This window comes from Mustelus asterias, chromosome 2 (genome assembly GCF_964213995.1).
Source record: "Mustelus asterias chromosome 2, sMusAst1.hap1.1, whole genome shotgun sequence".
Classification (NCBI taxonomy): Eukaryota; Metazoa; Chordata; class Chondrichthyes; order Carcharhiniformes; family Triakidae; genus Mustelus; species Mustelus asterias.
In genome coordinates, this window is record NC_135802.1 from 161,259,697 (window position 1) to 161,284,694 (window position 24,998).

The following is a 24,998-nucleotide window of genomic DNA, read 5'->3' on the forward strand; positions in this document are numbered from 1 at the left end:
CGACATCTTTTCCCAAAGGTAGGGAAAAGCATGTGAAAAAAGACCCCATGGTTTTCCAAAAACAACCCAAGCCAGCAAGGGACAGCAGCAAGTTATTGGACAAGTAATCTAGACACCTGATGTAAGTTCAAATGGTGATCACGAAACTACTAGATTATTGTGAAATCCAATTTGGTTCACTGATATCCTTTCGGGAAGGAAATTTAGCATCCTTACTTGGTCTGGCCTACATGTGACTCCAGACCCAGAGCAATGCGGTTAACTCTTCACTGCTCTCTGGAATGGCCGAACAAACCATTCAGTTCAAGGACAATTATGGATGGACAATAATTTGTTGAAGTCTATAACAAGCACCAGAGAGAGTCAATATTCTAATGAATTTGCTTTGTCAAAGCTGTACGGGGGACACTAATTTGCCCAGAAACAAAGTGATTCATAGCAAAGGTAAGAAAAAAGGTTTTGCCACATATTTTATTAAAGACCATGATTATTCCTGCATCTGCTTACAATTTATAAATCCTGCCCAAGTCTTGCGATTTCTTCAATCACAAAGTCGACATCAGATGCGTTTGTGGCTGGATTTGAGATGACCATTCGGAAGAAATTCACCTTGTCCCCTTGTGGTTGGTACCCAACCATTGTTGACCCTTCCTCCATCATCCGGGCTTTAATGTTTGGCGCCACCTTTTGATTTGATTTGATTTATTATTGTCACATGTATTGGTATAAAGTGAAAAGTATTGTTTCTTGCGCGCTATACAGACAAAGCATACCATTCATAGAGAAGGAAACGAGAGAGGGCAGAATGTAGTGCTACAGTCATAGCTAGGGTATAGAGAAAGATCAACTTAATGCGAGGTAGGTCCATTCAAAAGTCTGACAGCAGCAGGGAAGAAGCTGTTCTTGAGTCGGTTGGTACGTGACCTCAGACTTTTGTATCTTTTTCCTGATGGAAGGTGGATGAGAGAATGTCTGGGGTACGTGGGGTCCTTAATTATGCTGGCTGCTTTGCAGCGGAATAGTGACAAAGAGGCAACTTCACGGTTTTGTGGCTCAAATAAAAATTAGACATTTAAAAGGGTGGCACGCTGGCACAATGGTTAGCACTGCTGCCTCACAGCGCCAGGGACCCGGGCTCAATTCTGACCTCGGGTGACTGTGTGGAGTTTGCACGTTCTCCCCATGCCTGCATGGGTTTCCTCCGGGTGCTCCGGTTTCCTCCCACACTCCAAAGATGTGCGGGTTGGGTGGATTGGCTATGCTAAATTAACCCCAGTGTCAGAATAAATACATAGGGTTATAGGAATAGGATCAGGGTGGGATTGTTGTCGGTGGAGGCTCGATGGGCCAAATGGCCTCCTTCTGCACTGGATTCTTTGATTCTATGATATGATCTTTGACAGTGTTTGCTCCTGAACCGATTGGCCATGCTAAATTGTCCTTTAGTGGCTCAAGATGTATGGGTTAGAGGGATTAGCAGGGTAAATATTTGGGGTGATGGGATAGGGCCTGGGCAGGATGCTGTGTCAAAGGGCCCTATTTTACCATTGCCTCGTGCCCATTTTCGAGCACGAAAATGTGATAAAGTCGGGTGAGAGGCCATTATCGCGATCCTACCCGCATCCGCGCAGATTGCCACTTAACCGAAACCCGGGAATGGCAGCGATTCGATTCGCACCCAAAACGGGCGCAATGATGATTTAAATGCATTTGCATGCATTTAAATTGAATGAATGAACTGCCCGCCCAACTTTATCAGCATTTTCCCCTTTACCACCGCGTTTGCCAATCCGGAACCGTGCCGTAATGGACATGCTAAATAAAAGTCTGAAACGGACGCTCCAGCTTCTGAAGAGTGTGTTCAGAGCTTCCAACGGCTCCCTGACTCAGATCAGTGGCGGGGGGAGGGAGACGGGTCAGATCATTCTTTGGTTGGGAGGGAGGAGGGAGTGAGGTCAGATCGTTGTCTGGTTGGTGGGGGGGGAGGAGGAGGAGGAGGCGGGTCAGATGTATCTCGGGGGGGGGGGGGGGGTGCGAGAGGGCCGACCATTGTCTGGTGGTGGAGGGGGAGGGCTGATCGTTGTCTGGTGGGGAGGGAGGAGGAGGCGGGTCAGATGTTCCTCTGGAGGGGAAAGGGGAGTGAGGCCAGACCATTCTCTGGGGTGGGAGGGGGAAGTGAAGCCAGTTCTCTTGGGGGGGGGCAGGAGGGAGGCGGGTAAGATGTATCTTGGAGGGAGGGGAGGCCCAGTCGCTCACTGGTGGGGGGGGTGAGGGGGCAGCTGGATCTCTGGTGGGGGGGCAGGGGGGTCTACTGCCACTCTGTGGGCGATCGGTGGGGAGGGAATGGGGGCAGGGGTGGCGATCAGTCTGGGTAGTGGGGAGGGTGGATAAGGGGGACAGTGATGTGTGTGAGTAGTGAGGGGTGGATAAGGGGGACAGTGATGTGTGTGGGTAGTGGGGGGTGGATAAGGGGGACAGTGATGTGTGTGGGTAGTGGGGGGAGTGGATAAGGGGGACAGTGATGTGTGTGGGTAGTGGGGGGAGTGGATAAGGGGGACAGTGATGTGTGTGGGTAGTGGGGGGGGTGGATAAGGAGGACAATGATGTGTGTGGGTAGTGGGGGGAGTGGATAAGGGGGACAGTGATGTGTGTGGGTAGTGGGGGGGTGGATAAGGGGAACAGTGATGTGTGTGTGTGCACCCTCGCTCCCGCTTGTCGCTCTCGGGCCGCTTTCTCTGCTTTCTGCGGCCCGGGAGCGATCTGACACGGGCGCGTTTTTCAAATTTTTTTCAAACTGCGCATGCGCAGTCCAGAGCTCCGATCGTTTTGGCCGCGCTAAGCCCCGCCCACAGCGCGAATCAGACTGGAGATGGCTGAGAGCATATGGGGGCGCCTGAAAGCAGATTTCTAAGTCGGATCTGCATTACGCCCAGAGTCGGCACTTAGAATGAAAATGGTAAAATCGGGCCCAAAGAGTCGGCGCAGACACGATGGGCCGAATGGCCTCCTTCTGTGCTGTAGGGATTCTATGATTCTATGAGAAGGGAGGTGCCTTGCGATAGGAATTCTGAATCCAATCAGCCAGTTCTGATAACAGGTCACCAACCTGGAATGTTAAGCAGGATTTTCCACTCCCCCCACCCCCGCCGTGGCGTGTTTTGTGGTGGTGGAGATGGCCCACTATTGGCCGGTGGCAGGATCTTCCAGTCCCACTGCTGTCAATGGGACTTCCTGTTGTTCGCACCCCTTCGGCTCAAAATCCCACCGGTGGGAAAGGCCGGAAAATCCCATCCGTTCACTCTGTCTCTCTCCACAGATGCTGCCTGACCTGCTGAGCATTTCCAGTTCGTTTACTTCAGTTCTGGAAGAGCTGGGTGGAGTGGGTTACACATGTTTTAGCCGTGGGACAGACTAAACTGGCAAAATAGTCATAGTTTTCACATGTTTTCCTGAGGATTGTGGGAAAATAAAAGAGAGAAATAGCTGCTCCTACCAGCCAAAAATGTATATGGAAGGTTCAAAGTATAAAGGCACCAGCGTGAAATTGTAAAATAACCTACGGGACTATCAATTTAAGGTATAAAGTCTACCATCTCTAAGAAATTTTCATATTTTTACAGCAGTGTAATATATTCCCTATGTGATAATTAGTAGTTGACAGAAGTGCTTTAAAATAAAGCAATATTGTCAAAGCATAAAACCTCTGCCGGAAATTGGTGCCATATTCCGATATATCTCCCGAGTGCTATTTCCTCAAGTTCTTGCCCATTTATGGTCAGACCCTCAGCGATCCAATCTCCCACCCTGCAATTCCCACCATCTCCATCACTCTGCCTCTCTCTCTTTTTTTTAAAACACTGCTTGGTGCTTTGATCAAGTTGAATATCAAGTTGGATTACTGTGTACAGTCCTGGTCACCCTATTATAGAAAGGGTATTATTAAACTAGAAAGAGCGTCGAAAAGATGTACTAGGATGCTACCGGGACTTGATGGTTTGAGTTATAAGGAGCGGCTGCATAAACTTTTTTCCCTGGAGAATAGGAGACTTAGGGGTAATCTTATAGAAGTCTATAAAATAATGAGGGGTATAGATTAGCGAGATAGTCAACATCTTTTCCCAAAGGTAGGGGAGTCTAAAACGAGAGGGCATAGATTTAAGGTGAGAGGGGAGCCATACAAAAGAGTCCAGAGGGACAATTTTTTCACACAGAGGGAGGTGAGTGTCTGGAACAAGCTGCCAGAGGTAGTAGGAGAGGCAGGTACAATTTTATCTTTTAAAAAGCGTTTAGACAGTTACATGAGTAAGATGGGTATAGAGGGATATGGGCCAAATGCGGTCAATTGGGACTAGCTTAGTGGTAAAACTGGGCAGCATGGACAAGTTGGGCCGAAGGGCCTGTTTCCATGCTGTAAACCTCTATGACTCTAAGGTCCTACTGTTTCCTTCGTTGATTTGGTGTGAGTTTTGTCTGATGAATGTTTTGAGATGTTTTCTATCTGAATTCTGCCATACGCTCGCAAGTTGTATCTGAGATATTGATGATTCCTTGTAAAGCCTTGTAGGCTTTATTTCTAAACACATCCTTCTTACATTGGGAACATCCAATCCTTCATATCTTGGTCTTAAGCTGCATGGATTGCTGGGGTACAAATCCTGCTACATTTTCTCTGTACAAACCTTGAAGCATTGGGCTGATTTTAATTCGGGTGGTCGTGTCTTGACGGTGGTCCAGAGAGCCTGGGATTGCTCTGCCACCACTGATTCTAGGAGTGCTGACATTGAATCATAACATTGCTACTAGCAATTGACAAGAATTGGCTATGGGCTCAATCTTGATCCAATGAGATTAGGAAAAATATTGTAGATATCGGATTAACAATAATGTAAAGGGTAATGGGGATAACGGGTTAAAAAAGGCACTGAGGTGTCCGATCAGCCATGATAGTATTGAATGGTAGAGCAGGCTTAATGGGCTGAATGGCTGACTCCTGTTCTTATGTGTTATGTATCGTAAAGCAACGAATCGTTGTGTGTTTAGTCACATGATTTGCTGTGATGTCACCAGAGGCATTTGCGGGTTTTTATCTCTCTTCCATGTTGGACTTCAATCAGGTAACAGCTCTTAAATAAATCTGTGCTGTTGGCCCAAAACCCAGTGTGGTACCTTGTCATCCTTTATCTTGTTCTACTGGTCAAAGCATCTAATATATAACACTATGTATTATTTTTGGGTTTTATAAATGGGTTTAGAGTATATTTCTGTAAGTATATCTAATGTACTGTAAGGTGGACTGTGGTAATTTTCTGGCAATGGGTTTAAGGGGTTTTTATAATCGCTGGACAAAACATCTGAGCAGGAGGAGGCCATTCGGCCCGTCGAACCTGCTCCACCATCCATTATGATCATGGCTGATCATCCAACTCAATAACCTGATTTCCCCCTTCCCCCCCATATCCTCTGATCCCCTTCGCCCCAAGAGCTGTTCCTAACTGCTTCTTGAAAACATTCAATGTTTTGGCCTCAGCTGCTTTCTGTGGTAGCGAATTCCATAGGCTGACCACTCTCTGGGTGAAGAAATTTCCACTCCTCTCTGTCCTAAGCGCTCTACCCTGTATCCTCAGACTGTGACCCAGAGGAACCTCACTCTCTTGTTCCATTTGAGAGATTAAGAGAAAATTAGCATATTGTTTTACTTGAATTGCGCCCCCCTGCAGAATGATTACATTGTCTTTTGTCATGGAGCGTGACACAGGCCAGATATCCAGCCTGCTCTGGCATGTTGACAAATTGTGAACAATTTATCAAATTACATCAGATTGAAGCTTACCTGATGAAGCTTCTTGTCCCATTCTGCGTTTTCAGGCATTCCTTTGAGACTTGGTGGAAGGTACCAGAAACACACATTGGTGTGCTCGGGCTGAGAAGGAACAGGTAAGTAAAATGGACAAAATACTTGTTGTTATTCAAAAGTAGTTACAGAAAACTGCCGATGAATGTGCCATTCTGATCACTTAATGGACACTTTTAGTACCTTTCTCAGCCTTCATCTTCACCATTTACATTTCCTTTGTCCAATTACGGGACCACCCCTACCCCCACCCTCATGGTACAAATCTTGTCTGATTCCCTTTGCTCCCAGTTCTGACGAAGGGTCACCCAGACTCGGAAAAGTTGGCTCTATTCTCTCTCCACAGATGCTGTCAGACCTGCTGAGATTTTCCAGCATTTTGTGTCTTTGTTTCGGATTCCAGCATCTGCAGTATTTTGCCTTTACATTTCCCAGTGGTAATGGTGGAAGCCTAAAGAAAGAACTTCTGCCTCCCCTCTTAGACTGAAAAGGTGAATCATATGGAGAGATACAGGAGAGAAGATAAAAAAAACAAGATGTTTTCAATAATATTGCCCCACAAGCAATATGCAAGAGCGGCACAGTGGGGTAGTGGTTCGCACTGCTGCCTCACAGTGCCAGGGACCTGAGTTCAATTCCAGCCTTGGGTGAGTATGTGTGGAGTTTGTACATTTTCCCCCTGTTTGCAAGGGGTTTCCTCCGGGTGGCCTGGTTTTCTCCCACAGTCCAAAGATGTGCAGCTTAGGTGGATTGGCCATGCTAAATTACCCCTTAGTATCCAAGGATATCTAGGTTAGGGGAATTAGTGGGGTAAATATGTGGGGTTACGGGGATAGGGTCCAAAGGTGTGCAGGATAGGTGGATTGGCCATGGTAAAAGTGCGGGATTATGGACAAAGAATCATAGATTCACTACAGTGCAGAAGGTAGCCATTCAGCCCATCAAGCCTGCACCAACAACAATCCCACCCAAGCTCTATCCCTGTAACTCCACATATTTACCCTGCTACTCCACTGACACTAAGGGGCAATTTATCATGGCCAATCAACCTAACCCGCACATCTTTGGACCTTGAGTGGAAACCGAAGCACCCGGAGGAAACCCACGCAGACATAGGGAGGATGTATAAACAAAGGGGAGGCATTTTGGTAGGACACACTTTTGGAGAGTCAGTACAGACTCAATAGGCTGAATGGCCTCTTTCTGCACTGCAGGGATTCTATGGTTCTATGTCCCAGGCGACAAATTCCAATCAACAAAATGATAAACTGATTGAAAGGCAACATTTAAAGTAAGGCAGTGCTGCACACCTGTACGCATGGGGTTATTTTTACATCTGCATTCTCCCAATTGGCATCCTCACAAGTCAAAAGCTGGCATCAGAAAACCAGAAGCTAGACAAATGATGTGGTGATGCGGGTGTCACACCCACAGTTTGATGGATAAAGAATCATTTTGATATGTAGTTCTGCCCCCTCGCCCACCAGGGGGAGAATGTGCCCTGGGGCCATGCAATCATAGAAGTGGCCCTTTAAGATGGCAATATATTTCAAAGAAAATAATGGGTAATTTTACACTTTTGTAACCTCTTTATACCTGATCATCTGTTAACTATTTTAAATGAATAGAAAATTAGTCAGGTCACATCACAAGTTTATTATTCTCCCTCCCAATATTCCAATATGTGCGCATAGAACGTGAGCCTTGCTGTTGGAGTGGCAAACGCAGGAAGTTTGCCCTTTAATCCTCCCTATTGGATCAGAATCCAGATCACCAAGGTTTTGGGGGGGGGGAGGGATGGTACTGTTTCAATGCTCTTAGACACCACATAGAATATAACAACTAGAAACTTACTTTATCATCAAACACCAGCTTAAAATCATCTCTTCCTTCAAGTTTGCTGTGGAGATATTCTGCAAGTTCAAGGCATTTATCGATTTGTTTCTCAAACCCTGATGTACCCTGTAAAGTATAACAGGAAAAATTGATTTATATCACACTGAGTTTAAAGTTCATTTATTAGTAATAAGTAAGACTTACATTAACACTGCAATGAAGTTACTGTGAAATTCCCCTAGATGCCACAGTCCGGCACCTGTTTGGGTCAATGCACCCTAACCAGCACGTCTTTCAGAAAGTAGGAGGAAACCAGAGCCCCCAGAAGAAATCCACGCAGACACGGAGAGAACATTCAAACTCCACACTGACAGTGACCCAAGCTGGGAATCGAACCCGGGTGCCTGGTGCTGTAGGCAGCAGTGCTAACCACTGTGCTACCGTGCCATCCTATTGATGTTGCATTGGTATGTGATATTGATATGTGATATTGATATGGGATATTGATATGGGATATTGATATGTGATATTGCTATGGGGTATTGATATGGGATATTGATATGGGATATTGATATGGGATATTGATATGGGATATTGCATGTAGTAATTCCAGTTACAAAGAGAAATACAAAGACCAGCTCTTGAACTGTCCGTTAGAATGAAAGATTTGTATTTATACAGCGCCTTTATACACAACCTCAGGACTTTCTGTTTCATAAGCTGGTTGTGTGGCCTGTCTTATCTTGAGGAACGGTGGTCTAACTCAAGTAGTTACTTAAAACTGGTTTAAAATAATGTTTTATTACATTCTTAAAGTTACAAAGCCAATGTTCAGTGTAGACCGGGCAAAGCCAAATCCATTCCTTACTGGCTGGAAAAACCAAATTCAAATTGAATCCAATTCAAGATGTCCACAAGAGAGACAAACAAGATCCAAGCTGACAAGATAAGGCGTTGGATCCCATCTTGAGCTTGATCCAACACTATGGGCAGCATGGTGGCATAGTGGTTAGCACTGCTGCCTCACAGTGCCAGTGATCCGGGTTCAATTCCAGCCTCGGATGACTGTCTATGTGGAGTTTGCACGTTCTCTCCGTGTCTTTTCTCCGGGTGCTCCGGTTTCCTCCCACACTCCAAAGATGTGTGAGTTAGGTTGATTGGCCATGATAAATTGCTCCTTAATGTCAGGTGGATTAGGAGGGTAAATATGTGGGGTTATGGGGATAAGACAGGACCTGTTGTCAGTGCAGACTTGATGGGCCAAATGGCCTCCTTCTGCACTGTAGATTCTATGATTCGATGACTTGATCTTAGCCATGATGTGGAGATGCCAGCATTGAACTGGGGTAGGCACAGTCAGAAGTCTCACAACACCAGGTTAAAGTCCAACAAGTTTATTTGATATCACGAGCTTTCAGAGTGCTGCTCCTTCATCAGGTGAGTCTGATGAATCTTAAACCTGTTGGACTTTAACCTGGTGTTGTGAGACTTCTTATTGATCTTAGCCAAAAGGTCTTAGGCCAACAAGCTATGTACATAATGGGCCCTATTTTACTATTTTGATTCTAAGTGCTGGGCAGACTTGAAACTGGATGTGTTTCAGATCCGTCTTTTAGACCCATTCTCAGGCGCTCCCATAAGCACCCTGCCTGAAAAAATATCAGCGAGTCCGAATTGTGCTGCACAGGCCTGTGGGTGGGGCTTAAGAGGACCCTTTAAAGGATGAGAAGGGGGATGTAATAACTGGAAATGAGAAAATGGCTGAGGCATTGAACAGGTATTTTGTGTCGGTCTTCACAGTGGAAGACACAAATAACATGCCAAAAATAGATGACAGGAAGGCTATGGCAGGTGAGGACCTAGAAACTATCATTATCACAAAAGAGGTAGTGTTGGGCAAGTTAATGGGGCTAAAGGTAGACAAGTCTCCTGGCCCCAATGGAATGCATCCCAAGGTACTAAAAGAGATGGTGGGGGAAATAACAAATGCACTAATGGTAATTTACCAAAATTCGCTGGACTCTGGGGTTGTTCCTGCAGATTGGAAAACAGCAAATGTGACGCCACTGTTTAAGAAAAGAGGTAGACACAAGGCGGGTAACTATAGGCCGGTTGGCTTAACTTCTGTAGTAGGGAAAATGCTTGAATCTATCATCAAGGAAGAAATAGCGAGACATCTGGATATAAATTGTCCCATTGGCAAGACGTAGCATGAGTTCATGAAGGGCAGGTCATGTTTGACTAATTTGGTAGAATTCTTTGAGAACATTACATGCGCAATGGACAATGGGGAACCTGTAGACGTGGTGTATCTGGATTTCTAGAAGGCATTTGACAAGGTGCCGCACCGAAGACTGCTACATAAGATAAAGGTGCACAGTGTTACGGGTAATGTATTAGCATGGATAGAGGATTGGTTAACTAACAGAAAGCAAAGAGTGGGAGTAAATGGGTGTTTTTCTGGTTGACGATCAGTGACTAGTGGTGTGCCTTAGGGATCAGTGTTGGGATCGTAATTGTTTACGATTTACATAAATGATTTGGAATTGGGGATCAAGTGTAGTGTGTCAAAATTTGCAGATGGCACTAAGATGAGTGGCAGAGCAAAGTGTGCAGAGAACGCTGAAAGTCTACAAAGGGATATAGATAATCTAAGTGAGTGGGCGAAGGTCTGGCAGATGGAGTACAATGTTGGTAAATGTGCGGTCATTCATTTTGGTAGGAATAACAGCAAAATGGACTACTATTTAAATGGTAAAAAATTGCAGCATGCTGCTGTGCAGAGGGACCTGGGTATCCTTGTGCAAGAATCACAAGGAGTTAGTTTGCAGGTGCAGCAGGTAATTAAGAAGGCAAATGGAATTTTGTCCTTCATTGCTAGAGGGATGGAGTTTAAAAACAGGGAGGTTATGTTGCAGCTGTATAAGGTGCTGGTGAGGCCACACCTGGAGTACTGTGTACAGTTTTGGTCTCCTTACTTGAGAAAGGATATAGTGGCACTGGAGGGGGTGCAGAGGAGATTCACTAGGTTGATTCCGGAGTTGAGAAGGTAGGCTTATGAGGAGAGACTGAGTAGACTGGGGCTATACTCATTGGAATTCAGAGGAATGAGGGGAGATCTTATAGAAACATATAAGATTATGACGGGAATAGATAAGATAGAAGCAGGGAAGTTGTTTCCACTGGCAGGTGAAACTAGAACTAGGGGGCATGACCTCAAAATAAGGGGAAGCAGATTTAGGACTGAGGTAAGGAGGAACTTCTTCACACAAAGGGTTGTGAATCTGTGGAATTCCCTGCCCAGTGAAGCAGTTGAGGCTGCCTCATTGAATGTTTTTAAGGCAAGGGTAGATAAATTTTGAACAGTAAAGGAGTTAAGGGTTATGGTGAGCGGGCAGGTAAGTGGAGCTGAGTCCATGAAAAGATCAGCCATGATCTTATTGAATGGCGGAGCTGGCGCGAGGGGCCAGATGGCCTACTCCTGCTCCTAGTTTTTATGTTCTTATTTAACATGCCCAAAACCCTGCAGCTCCGATTGGCACCTCCAATTGTGCATGTGCAGAACAAAAAATGTTCTGCCACATCGCTCCCGGGCCGGATAATGCCTCACCCGGCCCCCACAGACATTGCCTCACCCCCACAACATTACTGACCCCCTTATCGCCCCAACCCCTCCACCACCCAGACAGATCGCGGGCTCCTCCCCCCCTTCCCCCTCACTGATCTCAGACAGAGAGCCGTTGGACACTCGGCACTTACCCCCTCACTAACTGGAGCACCCGAATTGGACTTTTGTAGAGCATGTCTGTTTCGCGCTGATTCCAGATGGGTGAACGCGGTGGTAAAGGGGGAAGTGCCGGTGAGGTTGGATGTGCAGCTCATTAAGTCAATTTAAATGCATGCAAATGCATTTAAATGGCTGTTGCGCCCGTTTCAGGTACGGTCCCGATCGTGGCCATTTTCGGGTCATCATAAAGGGGGAACCGGCACGGAGGCAGGTGTGGATCGCGCTACTCGCCTCACACCCAACTTTATCAAGTTTTCGTGCCCAAACACGGGTGCCTTGCAATGGTAAAATTGGGCCTGATGTGTTATTTGGTAGGCACATCTCTCAGACTGATTTACCTGAATCTATGCAACAGCGTCACTTTTAGACCACTAGCTTATTAGCGTAACTATTCTATTAACCATTATACCACACCTCCTAAAGCACAGCGCAGCCAATGTAGCAGTTTTTGAAATGTAGCTATTGTTACCAAAACATCGCTCCCACAAACTGCAATATGATGACCAGATAATCTATTTCTGCAATGTTAGTTGAGGGTAAATAGTGAGAAGATACCTCCCTTATTATTCTTCAAGATAAAACTGTGAATTTCTTTGCATACAAGAGAGAACAGATAGGACCTTAGTTTATCATCCCTTCTAAACAAGGGCACCTCTAAGAGTGCCACACCCAACACTTTGCTAGACTAACCGCCCCGATGTTGTGGTCAAGGGAGGGACGGTAGCGCAGTGGTTAGCACTGCTGCTTCACAGCTCCAGGGACCTGGGTTCAATTCCCGGCTTGGGTCACTGTCTGTGTGGAGTTTGCACATTCTCCTCGTGTCTGCGTGGGTTTCCTCCGGGTGCTCCGGTTTCCTCCCACAGTCCAAAGATGTGCGGGTTAGGTTGATTGGCCATGCTAAAATTGCCCCTTAGTGTCCTGAGATGCATAGGGTTAGAGGGATTAGTGGGGAAATATGTAGGGATATGGGGGTAGGGTCTGGGTGGGATTGTGGTCGGTGCAGACTCGATGGGCCGAATGGCCTCTTTCTGTACTGTAGGGTTTCTATGATTCTATGACTTTCTGGCCCTGAGACTGGCGGCTGTCACCACAGATGGGACTGGAAAATTTGGAGAGTTCATAAAGTCAATGGCTCTCCCAATTATCACACCTGCCCACGAGGATGCCCATGGCTGCCAGAGTGGCACTGGAACCCACAACATTCAGGATATGTGAGTGCAAACAACTGAGCTACAGCTGTATATAGACAGAAACCAGTTCTTCTAACACAGGAGGAGATGGTGATGTAGTGTTAACGTCACTCGACCAGTAATCCATTAATCCAGGCTAATGCTCTCCAGACAAGGATTCAAATCATACCACAGCAGCTGCTGGAATTTTAAATTCAAGGAATAATCTGAGATTGAAAAGCTATTAGTCTCAGCGATGGTGAGTATGAAACCATTGCTGGTTGTTGTCAAATCCCTAACAGATTCACTAATGCCCTTTAGAGAGGGGGGATCTGCCGTCCTTAGCCTGGTCTGGGCTACAAGTGACTCCAGACCCAGATGTGGAGATGCCAGCATTGGGCTGGGTAGGCACTGTAAGAAGTCTCACAACACCAGGTTAGAGTCCAATAGGTTTATTTGGTATCATGAGTTTTCGGAGCGCTGCTCCTTCACCTCACCTGATGAAGAAGCAGCGCTCTGAAAGCTTGTGATACCAAATAAACCCATTGGACTCTAACCCCATGTTGTGAGACTTCTTACTGCCCAGACCCAGAGTAATGTGACTGACTCTGACTAAGCAAGCCACTCACTTCAAGGGCAATTAGGAATGGGCAACAATTGTCAGCAACACTCTCATCCCGTGAAAGAATAAATTTCTTAAAAATTATTGAAAGTAACCATTGCTCGGGGTTCCCCGATGTTATTTAATTTTTGGTTTGATAATTGGCGTCAAAGCTGTAATGCTTAAAATTATTTGTCTAATAAATTTTCCCCTTTTTGTTTTCTGCTTACTTTTAAATTACTTTTAAATCCTGGGCACTTGGATGCTACGGATGTTACTGCTGAGTTTAATCTGTCAACATTGTGAGGAGATGGTGGCCTCCAAGTCATGAGTGATGGTTGTCAACAACCCAGATTACTTTGACTATTTTTTTCAAAAGTGAGAATATACAAGTTTGGCACCTCTTTGTGACCAAGTCAAATGGACCCGTTGGGCCAAATCAAACGATGATGTGGTTCATCATAAAGGATATCAAATAGGACTTGTAAGTTGTGCATGTTCTGAGTTTAGTCCCTTATCTTTGTCAGAATGTGTGGAGTGGTGCCACTGTGGATCCCTGGGGAGATACACTTCCCACTTTCTGTAAATTGCTAACTATTTAGGACGGCACGGTGGGACAGTGGTTAGCACTGTTGCCTTACAACGCCAGGGACCCGGGTCCAATTCCTGGCTTGGGTCACTGTCTGTGTGGAGCTTGCACATTCTCCCTGTGTCTGCGTGGGTTTCCTTCGGGTGCTCCGGTTTCCTCCCACAGTCCAAACATGTGCAGGTTAGATGCATTGGCTGTACTAAATTCTCCCTCAGTGTACCCAAACAGGTGCCGGAGTGTGGCAACTAGGGGATTTTCACAGTAACCCTTCATTGCAGTGTTAATGTAAGCCTACTTGTGACTAACAAAATAAACTTTATATACAGAAATGATTTCAGAAACTGGAATCTTGCCGTCATAGTGTACTGAATAGGCTGGCAAAGCTAATGAGGTGAAGGAGAGGACAGAAATGCTGGAAGGTGTAAAAGAGCTTGGGGAGGGGTTGGGTAAATGACAAATAAAATACAACATAGCAAAGTGTGAGGTGGTTTATTTTGGTAGGTACAATGAGGAGAGGTAAGAACCAAATCGGGTAGATGAGCAACAAGATCTGGGGTTACCGACAGAGAAAGAACTAAATATAATTTTGCTAAGATTACAAATAGTGCAATAAAAAAGCACTCTCGTTGATTTCTAGAGGAATGGAACACAGAAGCAGGAAGGTCACATACAATGGGTGGGATTCTCTGGCTGTTTGCTGGCAGTGGGATTCTCTGGTCCCGTCGGTCACGTACCCCCGCCCCCGGGTTTCCCAGCGGTGTGGGGTGGCTTCAATGGGAAATCCCATTGACAGCGGTGGGACCAGAGAATCCCGCCACCAGTGAACAGCGCATTGCCTCCTATCGCTGGGAAACACGCGGCTGAGAGGCCAGAGAATCCCACCCAATATGTATATTGAATTTTATTTATCATTTACCCAACCCCTCCCCAAGCCCTTTTATACCTTCCTGCATTTCTGTTCTCTGCTTCACCTCATTAGCTTTGCCACCCCATTCGGTATCATCTGTGCACTATGTCGTCAAGACTCCAGTTTCTGAAATCATTTCTGTATATAGTTAACAATTTACAGAAAGTGGAAGGTGTTTCTCCTCAGGGATCCACACTGGCACCACTCCACACATAGTGACAGAGATGTTCAAAGAGAAGGGACTGAACTCAGAACTTGGTTAGACCACACTTGGAGTGCTGAGTACAGTTTTGGTTTCCACATTATAAAAAGGGTCTTGAAGCACTGGAGTTGGTAGAGGAAAAGAATTACGAGGATAGTTGCCAGAATAAAGAGGAAGCAGCTGTACGGAAAGACTGAAACAACTGGGCTCTTTTCTCTCAAAAAGGGAAGAAACCCGACAGAACTCTTCACAATTCTAAAAGGGTTCAGTGGTGTCGATGCAGAGAAGCTGTTTCACCTGTGAGTAATTCCAGAACAAGTGGGAATAAACATAAGGTAGTCACTAACAGATCAAAGAAAGCACTTCAGAGGAATTTTTTTCATAGAATCATAGAACCGCTACAGTACAGAAAGGCCATTCGGCCCATTGAGTCTGTACCGACCACAATCCCACCCAGGCCCTATTCCCGCAACCCCCACATTTACCCTGCTAATCCCCCTGATACTAAGGGACAATTTAGCATGGCCAATCCACCTAACCCGCCCATCTTTAGACTGTGGGAGGAAACTGGAGCATCCGGAGGAAACCCACGCAGACATGGGGAGAATATGCAACTTGCTGCTTCAAGATTGTAGCAGAGAGGATTGATTTAATTAAGGGAGAGTTGATGACGGAAAGGGAATGGAATGTATGTGAAGGTTGTGATGAAGTGATTTGTTTCACTATCACAGCAGCAATGATCAATTGGGCTGAGTGGCCTGTTTCTATGCTGAAGATTGCGTACATTTATGACGAGTGTAGGATAAATTAGAATATTAAGTGTTCACAAGTTATCATCCCATAGTATCATTACAGTGTTAATCTTCTTTATGTTTTTATTACCTTTGCTTTCCACATCAACCAGAATTTAAAGACATCCACGTGGCGGCCACACTGAATTGTTTTATCTCCTGTATCATAGGATACGTCATACGGTTTGTCATTCTGGAACAGATACTGTGCACACATTTTATTGCAGTTCAGGAGCAAACCCTGTCAAAGATCATATCATAGAATCATTACAGAATCATAGAATCCTTACAGTGCAGAAGGAGGCCATTTGGCCCACCGAGCCTGCACCGACAACAATCCCACCCAGATCCGATCCCTGTAACCCTATGTATTTATCTTGACACTAAGGGGCAATTTAGCACGGCCAATCCACCTAACGTGCACATCTTTTGGACTGTGGAAGGAAACCGGAGCACCCGGAGGAAACCCACGCAGACACGGGGAGAACGTTCAAACTCCACACAGACAGTGACCCAAGGCCAGAATTGACCCTGGGTCCTTAGCATTGTGAGGCAGCAGTGCCAACCACTCCTCCACCCTTTACCAAGGCAATATTTTCTTAAACACAAAGCTATTCATTGTGATATGCTCCATTTTATGTTACAGTTAAACACCTTTTATATGATGTAGAGGAGACAACTTAGATTTTGCGTGTCTGTGTATGTCTACTATCATCTCGTCCTGAATCTCCCTACTGTGTGTGGGGAAGGTTAGCAGTGATATTTGTACTCCTTGGAAGGAGAGGGGGATAAGATAAAACAGGCACTTCCTCATCTCTCATGGTCTTTTCAGTCATTATCTGGGCATTAAAGAAACACATTTACTTCAAGTGAAAGCTCTTGGAATGCTTAATTAATCCTCCACCATTCATTCAACTCACAATAGCTGCTAATCTTTATAGACAAGTTGCTTAAAGGGGTAATGCACCTCAGTCTCTCGTCATCGTGGGATGTCACATGCTCATTCGGAAGTCATAAATACCCCGTGCCACTTACATTGCCTCCAGTGTGGTGCCCTCTCAAAGCCAAGGTCTCGGAAGACCAACAACAGAAAACCTCTCAGCCTTTTGGCTAAGATCAAGCGTCAGATCAAGCCCAAGATGGGGTGCAATGCCTTATCCTGTCAGCTTGGATCTTGCTCGTCTCTCTTGAGGGAACCTTGAATTGGATTCAATTGGATTTTGAATTAGGTTTTTGGAGGAATGGATTCGGGTTTGCCTGGTCCACTCTGACTGAGCACTGGCTTTGTAACTTTAAGAATGGAATAAAAAAATTAATTAAAAAAAGAATTAAGCATCAGATAAGGTGCAATGCCTGCTCTTGTCAGCTTGGATCTGGTATATCCCTTTTGTGTGGACCATGAACTGGATTCAATTTGATTTGAATTTGTTTTTGGGGCAAGCAAGGAGATGGATTAGAGGCTAGCCCTGTCCGCTCTGTGCATTGGGCTTTGTAACTCTGAGAAAGGAATACAATGAAATAGAAAAGCAGAAATCTAGAACCGGATGTGAAACGACACTGCTGTAAACCTCAATGCATGAGTGAAGGGTTCTTTGGATCATAGAGATTGATTGCAGGAAAAGAGAGCACAACTCTCATGTTGTAAGTGATCAGCCCACAGGTGATTTATTTCCCATGACAGCCTCTGAAGGGGCAAACACAGCCTTCTGAGGTAGTCCTGAGAAAGATCTCCGACATATCTTTCTACCTGCTTCCTAACTAGCACCTGAATCTTTCCCCGAGCTACTCCATATCACCCTCCACTTCAATGCATACAAATTCCCATCGGAAAGACGTGGACAACCCACAGTGTCACCTTCTGAAGAGCTGAGTGCTCTAAAGAGGCAGGTTGGAAGTGGTCATGAAGGAAACATTCTGCTTTTTGAATTTACCCGTTGTTGGTTGGATTTTCGGAATGTCAGCAAAGCCCAAGGCCTTTGACCCTGTCTCACCAACAGCTCAGATTTACCACCCCGAGGCTTCAACCTCAAGCCCAGGTCTTCAATCCTTCCCCGAATGAGACACATGGCCTCTCTCTCAGGTCTCCGATTCCCCCGACTTCCCTGCCAGCCCTGCAGTCAAAACACCAGCCAAAGCACCACCCTTCCCCCATTCCACCCCGAAGCCACACACAGAGCACCCCAGAACTCCCCCCACCAGACCTGCAGCCACCTTCCCCCAGGCCTCTGATTTCCCCGCACCTCCTAGCCTCTCTCTGATCCATCCCCCATGATCCTGGGGTTGGGAGCCCCCCAGGTGAATACATCCTCCCCCACAACGATTACCTCTTCTGAGATCAGCCACAGCCCCACCCAGTACCCCCAACATCTCAGAGATCGACTGACTTACTGTCACTCCCTCTCCCCAGTCTGATACACTCCTCACTGTCATGGATGTACCTTGCCCTGAGGCCTACACTGACTGGTTCCCCACCTGACTGGACTCCATCCTGTTGATCAGGGTTGTATCAGGGTGGAGAACTGATTAGTGACACCTTACATGCATGCTGGAGTTAGGATTCCACAGTCTCCTGAGTTTGGGGTTCTCTGTGACTTTCTAATCCCTCCTCCCATTCCTGGCATGTCCGGTGAGGAAGAATCGGGGCCTTAATGCTTTTCATCTACTCCGACTCTCACACACCAGCCCCCACAACCACAACCACTGCTGATTTTAGTCACAACATCCCCCACATCCCTCCCATTGTTGGGCTCGATTTCAAATGAACACAGCAAGCTCCCGGGAGCCTAATGATTCCTCATTGGTTTCTCCATGGTAATGCCTCAGCCAATCAGATTTGGCTTGCCAACCAATCAGCACCCTGTGCTCTTGCAGAATAAATTGTCGTGGTGATTGTTTGAAATTTGGCGTTCTTGCATTTGTCCTGATGAGTGCAAGGTGGAAAACTTCAGCAACGTGAATCTTTTCAGCAAGATTGAGGTTTAGTGCGACCAAGCGGCTGTTGAAGTACCTTCTCGTGGATCAGAATGGCAGAACACTGCAGGGGAACATTCATTATCTTGTGTGGATTCCACGTTACAGAGTTGGCCCTGGAACAGAGAAGAGTTTTCCAACAGCAGAGAAAAATAAAACTGCCACGCATAAATTTCATATTCATAAATATTTCCATGGGTGGTGCAAAATGAGCAGAAATTTACCTTTCAATTCCACTTAACTTATGACGATGCTTCTGTGACATTAATAAGCCACCGCCCCAAGCTGCCTGTTTAAAACAAAAACAAAGAACGCTTTAATATGAAAGGACAAAGCGTTTCTCACACAAGACAATAGGGACATTCTGAGGCTGTTTTTGATTTTTTTTAAGATGCGCACCCAGAAAGCTATGTCAGTGGACTAATAATCCCATGGGCCTGGGTTAACACTCTGAGGGGCAGCACGGCGGCACAATGGTTAGCACTGTTGCCTCACAGCGCCAGGGACCTGGGTTCGATTCCAGCCTTGGGTGACTATCTGTGTGGAGTTTGCACCTTCTCCCCGTGTCTGCGTGGGTTTCCTCCGGGTGCTCTGGTTTCCTCCCATGCTCCAAAGATCTGTGGGTTAGAGTGATTGGCCATGGTAAATTGCCGCTTAGTGTCAGGGGGTTAGCAGGGTACATACGTGGGGTTACAGGGTTAGGGCCTGGGCGGGATTGTGGTCGGTGCAGACTCAATGGGCCAAATGGCCTCCTTCTGTACTGTAGGAATTTTATGATTCTGTGAACATGGATTCAAATCCCACCATGGCAGCTGGTGGAATTTAAATTCAATTAATAAACTTGGAATCGAAAGCTTGTCTCAGTGACAGAGACCCTGAAATTGTCACTGATTGTTGTAAAGTTCACAAGGATGATTCCAGGGATGAATCAACTGTGGCAGAGATTGGACAGGTTGGGTCTCTTCTCCTTGGAGAGAAGAAGGAGACTTAATTGAAGACCCTGAGGAGAATGGACAGAGTAAACAGTGAGAAACTATTCCCTCTCCAGAGTGCGTCAAGAATGAGAGGGCACAGAAAATAAGAGGTAAAAGGAGTCGAGGTGATGTGAGGAAAAATATTTCCACCCTGAGGATGGTTGGAATCTGGAGGGAGTCGCACATTGCAGCAGAGGGTCTTAAAGGAAAAGCAGTCACTTCAGTGGGGAGGTGGCTTTCTCTCTTTGCTGGATTCACTTATGCTCTTCCCATTCACTAGTGCCACACTTTGGTCTAGGGGTGTCAAGAGTTCCATTCACTGCTGAGAACCAGACCTACAGCTGAAACTTCCTTAACTGTCAAAATTCACCCTCTAGGTCAGGCAGTCCCAACCAATCAAAACTACCGGTGTAACCATGTCTCCAGCTGTGAACGAGTGAGTCTGATAATGCATCGGCTGTGCAAGTGTTGAAATCAGCTTGTTTTCAGCTTTCAATTAGTCTCCTGCAATGTTTTATATTTGATATACATGGGAGCCCTAACCTATTGATTCAGTGGGTAACTGTGTCACAAGATGTGCTACTCACCCAGGCAACTCAGGTACATCCCAGTCTCATCCTGGGGCAGTGTGGAATTAGCTGAAGAATGGCAATTGGATTGCTGCAATTGGCACAGTCTGACTGTGCAGAGTTAATTGAGGTTTCTTTATCTGGTCACAATCAGTAATTTCTGTTGAAAAGTGTAGGAGGATAGAACTGGGTTGCCATCTGATCGTCATAGAATTCCTACAGTGCAGAAGGAGGTCATTCGGCCCATTGAGTCTGCACCGACCACAATCCCACCTAGTCCCTATCCCCGTAGTCCCCCTTATTTACCCTGCTAGTCCCCCTGACACTAAGTGGCAATTTAGCATGGTCAATCAACCTGACCTGCACATCTTTGGCCTGTGGGAGGAAACTGGAGCACCTGAAGGAAACCCACGCAGACACGGGGAGAATGTGCAAACTCCACACGGTCAGTGACCCAAGCCGAGAATTGAACCTGGGTCCCTGGTGCTGTGAGGCAGCAGTGCTAACCACTGTGCTACCGTGCCGCCCCACTCTTGCACGCACACAAACACACATATACATGCACACAAACACACACACACACACATGCACAGACAGTCACATGTGCACACACACACACGCGCATACACATACATACACACATACACAAACATGCACACACATGTGTACACACACACATCCAAATGCACATATACGTGTTAGCTGTGGCTCAGTGGATAGTACTCATATCTCTGAGTCAGACATTGTGAGTTCAAGTCTCATGCCAGGGATTGCTAACGCTCCAGTGGGGTACTGCGAGGGTGCTGGGCTGCTGGAGGTGCTGTCTTTGGAATGAGATGCTAAACTGTGACCCTGCCTGTCTGGATATAGAAGATTGCATGGCGCCATTTTTAAGAAGAATCAGGGAGTTAGTGATTCAGTCCTGGACAATACTTACTCTTCAATCAACTTCAAACATTATCTGGTCATTATCACATTGCTGGTCGCAGGGGTTTGCTGTGAACAGACTGACCGTGTTTCCTACAACAGTAACTGGGTCATGTGCTTTACTGTTCCTGTTTCTGGTGTCCTGCACCACTCCTCCAAAGTATGTCAGTGGTTGTAAAACACTTTGTGACCTGCTGTATTTGTGAAAGGTGCTATACAAATGCAAGTCTTTCTTGTCTTTTACGGGAAATGGCTAGTGACAGGGAAATGCATGGTGGCACAGTGGTCAGCACTGCTGCCTCACAGCGCCAGGGACCCGGGTTCGATTCCCAGCTTGGATCACTGTCTGTGTGGAGTTTGCACATTCTCCCCGTGTCTGTATAGGTTTCCTCCTGGTGCTCCGGTTTCCTCCCACAGTCCAAAGATGTGTGGGTTAGGTGGGTTGGCCATGCTAAATCGCCCCCAGTGTCAGTGGGACTAGCTTGGGTAAATGCATGTGGTTATAGGGATAGGGCCTGGACGGGATTGTTGTCGGTGCAGACTCAATGGGTCGAATGGCCTCCTGTACTGTAGGATTCTATTCCCAACATTCACTTTGTGTCACTGCTTCCTGTTTGCAATCCAATGTAAGAATACGTCTGCATTTTCCCCTCTACATTCACTGTGAGTGACCTATGCTATTAAATCTTTGATGTGGAGATGCCAGCGTTGGACTTTGAAATCCTTTCTAAATCTTTGAACATGGGTGTGGTTGACTCTGTTGTATTTGGAAGGTCCTTACATCAACATGCATCCAAAGGTGGTGCTTCTTACAAATGTCCGCAATCTCATTGAGAGGATCAAAGGCTCCAAACACGGTGGTTCCAGCTGTAGCATTGACATACAAAGGAACAAAGCCCTGTAAGCAAAACCTATTATTAGCTCTGTGCTTTCTGTACATGTTACAAATAACTTTTTTTAAATGGCTCCCGTACACTTGAATAGAATTTGTTGTGGATTCACAGTCACATTTTTTGCTTCATTTCCAGTTGCTGCAAGCATAATTATTAAAGTAACCAGACAAAAGTGACCACAGCAAGGCCCAATTTCAGTAATCAGTATCTTGGGCACTAGGGTTACCTGATGAAACATCCAATTCTAAAACTGGCACTGGCCCTATTACCACATGTAAATGAAGGGCCCAACATCTGCTTTGGGAACCCCCTCCAGAAATTGGACATTGCACTGTCAGTATGTATTAGCCTGAACAGGGCGGCAGAGTGGTTAGCAATCTGTGAGTTTGCACATTCTCCCCGTGTATGTGTGAATTTCCTTTGGGTGCTCTGGTTTCCTCCCATAGTCCAAATACGAGCAGATTAAGTTGATTGGCCATGTTAAACTACCCCTTAGGTTCAGTGGTCTAATAGGCTATTATGTGGGGATAGGGCCTGGGTGGGATTGTTGTTAGTGCAGGCTTGATGGGCTGAATGGCCTCCTTCTGCACTGTAGAGGTTCAATGAGAATATGAGCTTAATATGTAGGAAAAGCCTTGTTAGTTTAACAAGTTAGCTTGAATTGTACTGGGATATAATGGTTCTCGTTTTTCTAGAGTCCCAAAGGGGAATGTCTTACATTGTTAAATAAATTTTGGTGACAGTGAGATCTTTTGGTGACAGTGAGATCTTTTGGTGTGTCTTATAATCTCTGATTTCTAGTGGAATGAAAGCTGGTCTCATTGAAATGTATAAGGGGTCGGTTTAGCTCAGTTGGCTGGATGGCTGGTTTGTGATGGGGAGCAATGCCAACAGCGCAAGTTCAATTCCCCTACCGGGTGTGATTATTCATGAAAGTCCCACCTTGTTAACCTTTCGCGCCTGAGGTGTGGTGATCCTCAGGCTAAATCTCCCCAGTCAGCCTATGGATATCTGTCAACTTTACCTTTCAGAAGATTTGACAGGTTAAATGCTGAGTAGATCCCCTGGCTGAAGAATCTAGAACACCGTCCCAATCTTTGGATAAGGAGTCAGACATTTTGAACTGAGATGAGGAGAAGTTTCCTCAGACCCTAATTTGGCCAAAGGTGTCAGTTCCACATGGTATCTTAAAGGGCGAAAGAGATGTGGAGAGATGGAAAGGTTTAGGAGAGAATTCTGAAGGTTGGAACCTTGTCAGCTGAAGGCATGGTTGCCAATGTCGGAGCAATGAAAATTGGGGATGTTCTGGAGTCCAGAATTCGACAATCCCAGATATCTTGGAGAGTTGTAGGCCTTAGCAGAGGTTACAGGGAGGAATCTGAAAGGAAGGATAACAATTCCTCTCCCAGCCAGCATCACAATAAAAAGAATAACAAGTCCATGATCTCATTGCACCTTTTGGGACCTTGATGTGTATAAAAGTACCACCACGTTAACAACACTTCAAAGTAATTAATTGTATTTGAATTACTTTAAAGTTGCTCGAAGAGCGAGGGTAAACAGCTGTATCAAGTATAAATACAAGTTCTCCTTTGTATTTTATTGTAAGCAGTCTGTCTTTGTCACTGCTTGTCTCCAACTCAGCTGTTGAAGAGAATAACACTAACATGGTTAATTTACAGTAACCAAGCTGCATTCGTGACAAATGCTGCTTTTTAAAGTTATCCTTCAAAGACTTTAGTAGTCATTCTGTTATCAGAAAAATAATGAGCTATGTTTTGCTGCACCTGTGCGAATTATTAAGTAGTTGCAATTGTCAAAAATGTCAACAACTTTCTCAAGTGAGAAGAAAAGGAATTACAAATGATTCAACCATTGAAACTGTGTGAGAAATGTTGGTTGCAACTTTTCCTGGGTTTTGTATTATTGAGGCCTGTAAGTGGACCTTCCAACCCCACACTCTGCAAAGCACCTTTGCTGCCATTTTCCTCTGATTTGTGTGCAATGTATGGTAGTAACGCGCGCATGCTAAATGAACTCCTCAGAGGCCAGTGTCCCTTCACCAGATTCTCTTTATTTACAAACTCAATTCCACTGCTAAGAGTGTTTCAGGCACAGAGTCAGAATCTGGAGTGCGAGTAGCCCTGACACTCCTCATTATATACACAGGTGAGACTCCCTGATTGGGCAGGCAATCATTACCTCAATCAGGGAGCTCATGCTCCAAGAGGCCCACCTCATGGGTCTCACTGAGGTCATTACGTCTGCCATCAAATACATTCTCATGTCATTACTGAGGACGGAGAGCATCTAGAGAGATGAGGCATGATGGTAAATCAACAATTTGTTGACTTTACATAAAATACAGATATTGATAGAATACAATTTCCCAACAATGTCCTGTAATTTCTCACTACTCCTCAATCTAGGAAGAACTGCAAAAGTGCATGTCTACCTCCATTCTTGGTGAAAATCAAAATTTTAATTAGCTATTTCTCAAGTAGCTGGCTCTGTTATAAACTATACACTCATAAATTAAGCCAAGAATCCTTGTCCAAGAGTGAGAGTGAAAGAGAGAGATCCCTCAATCATGTTTAGATGAGCCGATGGCCTAGTGATATTATTTGTGATCTAGCCGCAAACAATATAATGGAAGGGCACATAGACAAAGACAGGGAGGCGATGGCCCAGTGGTATTATCACGAGACTATTAATCCAGAAACTCAGCTAATTCCTGGGGATCCGGGTTCAAATCCCACCATAGCAAATGGTGGAATTTGAATTCAATAAGAAATATCAGGAATTAAAAATCTATTGATGACCATGAAACCATTGTCGGAAAAACCCATCTGGTTCACTAATGTCCTTTAGGGAAGGACATCTGCCATCCTCACCTGGTCTGACCTACATGCAATGTGGTTGGCTCTCAACT

The 24,998-nt window shown here is 45.6% G+C and overlaps 1 protein-coding gene across 1 annotated transcript in view; it reads right to left on the bottom strand.

The window, feature by feature from the left end:
- Positions 1–510: 510 nt before the first annotated feature.
- Positions 511–24,998, bottom strand: part of gad3 (glutamate decarboxylase 3) — a 57,254-nt gene continuing 32,766 nt past the window's right edge. The window contains exons 9-15 of the mRNA XM_078229313.1: positions 21,955–22,071; positions 18,928–18,992; positions 18,741–18,819; positions 15,825–15,974; positions 7,706–7,813; positions 5,831–5,920; positions 511–684 (exon numbers count right to left, since the gene is read on the bottom strand). Of these exons, the coding sequence (XP_078085439.1) occupies positions 511–684; positions 5,831–5,920; positions 7,706–7,813; positions 15,825–15,974; positions 18,741–18,819; positions 18,928–18,992; positions 21,955–22,071 (783 nt within the window). The remainder of the gene's footprint in view (positions 685–5,830; positions 5,921–7,705; positions 7,814–15,824; positions 15,975–18,740; positions 18,820–18,927; positions 18,993–21,954; positions 22,072–24,998) is intronic.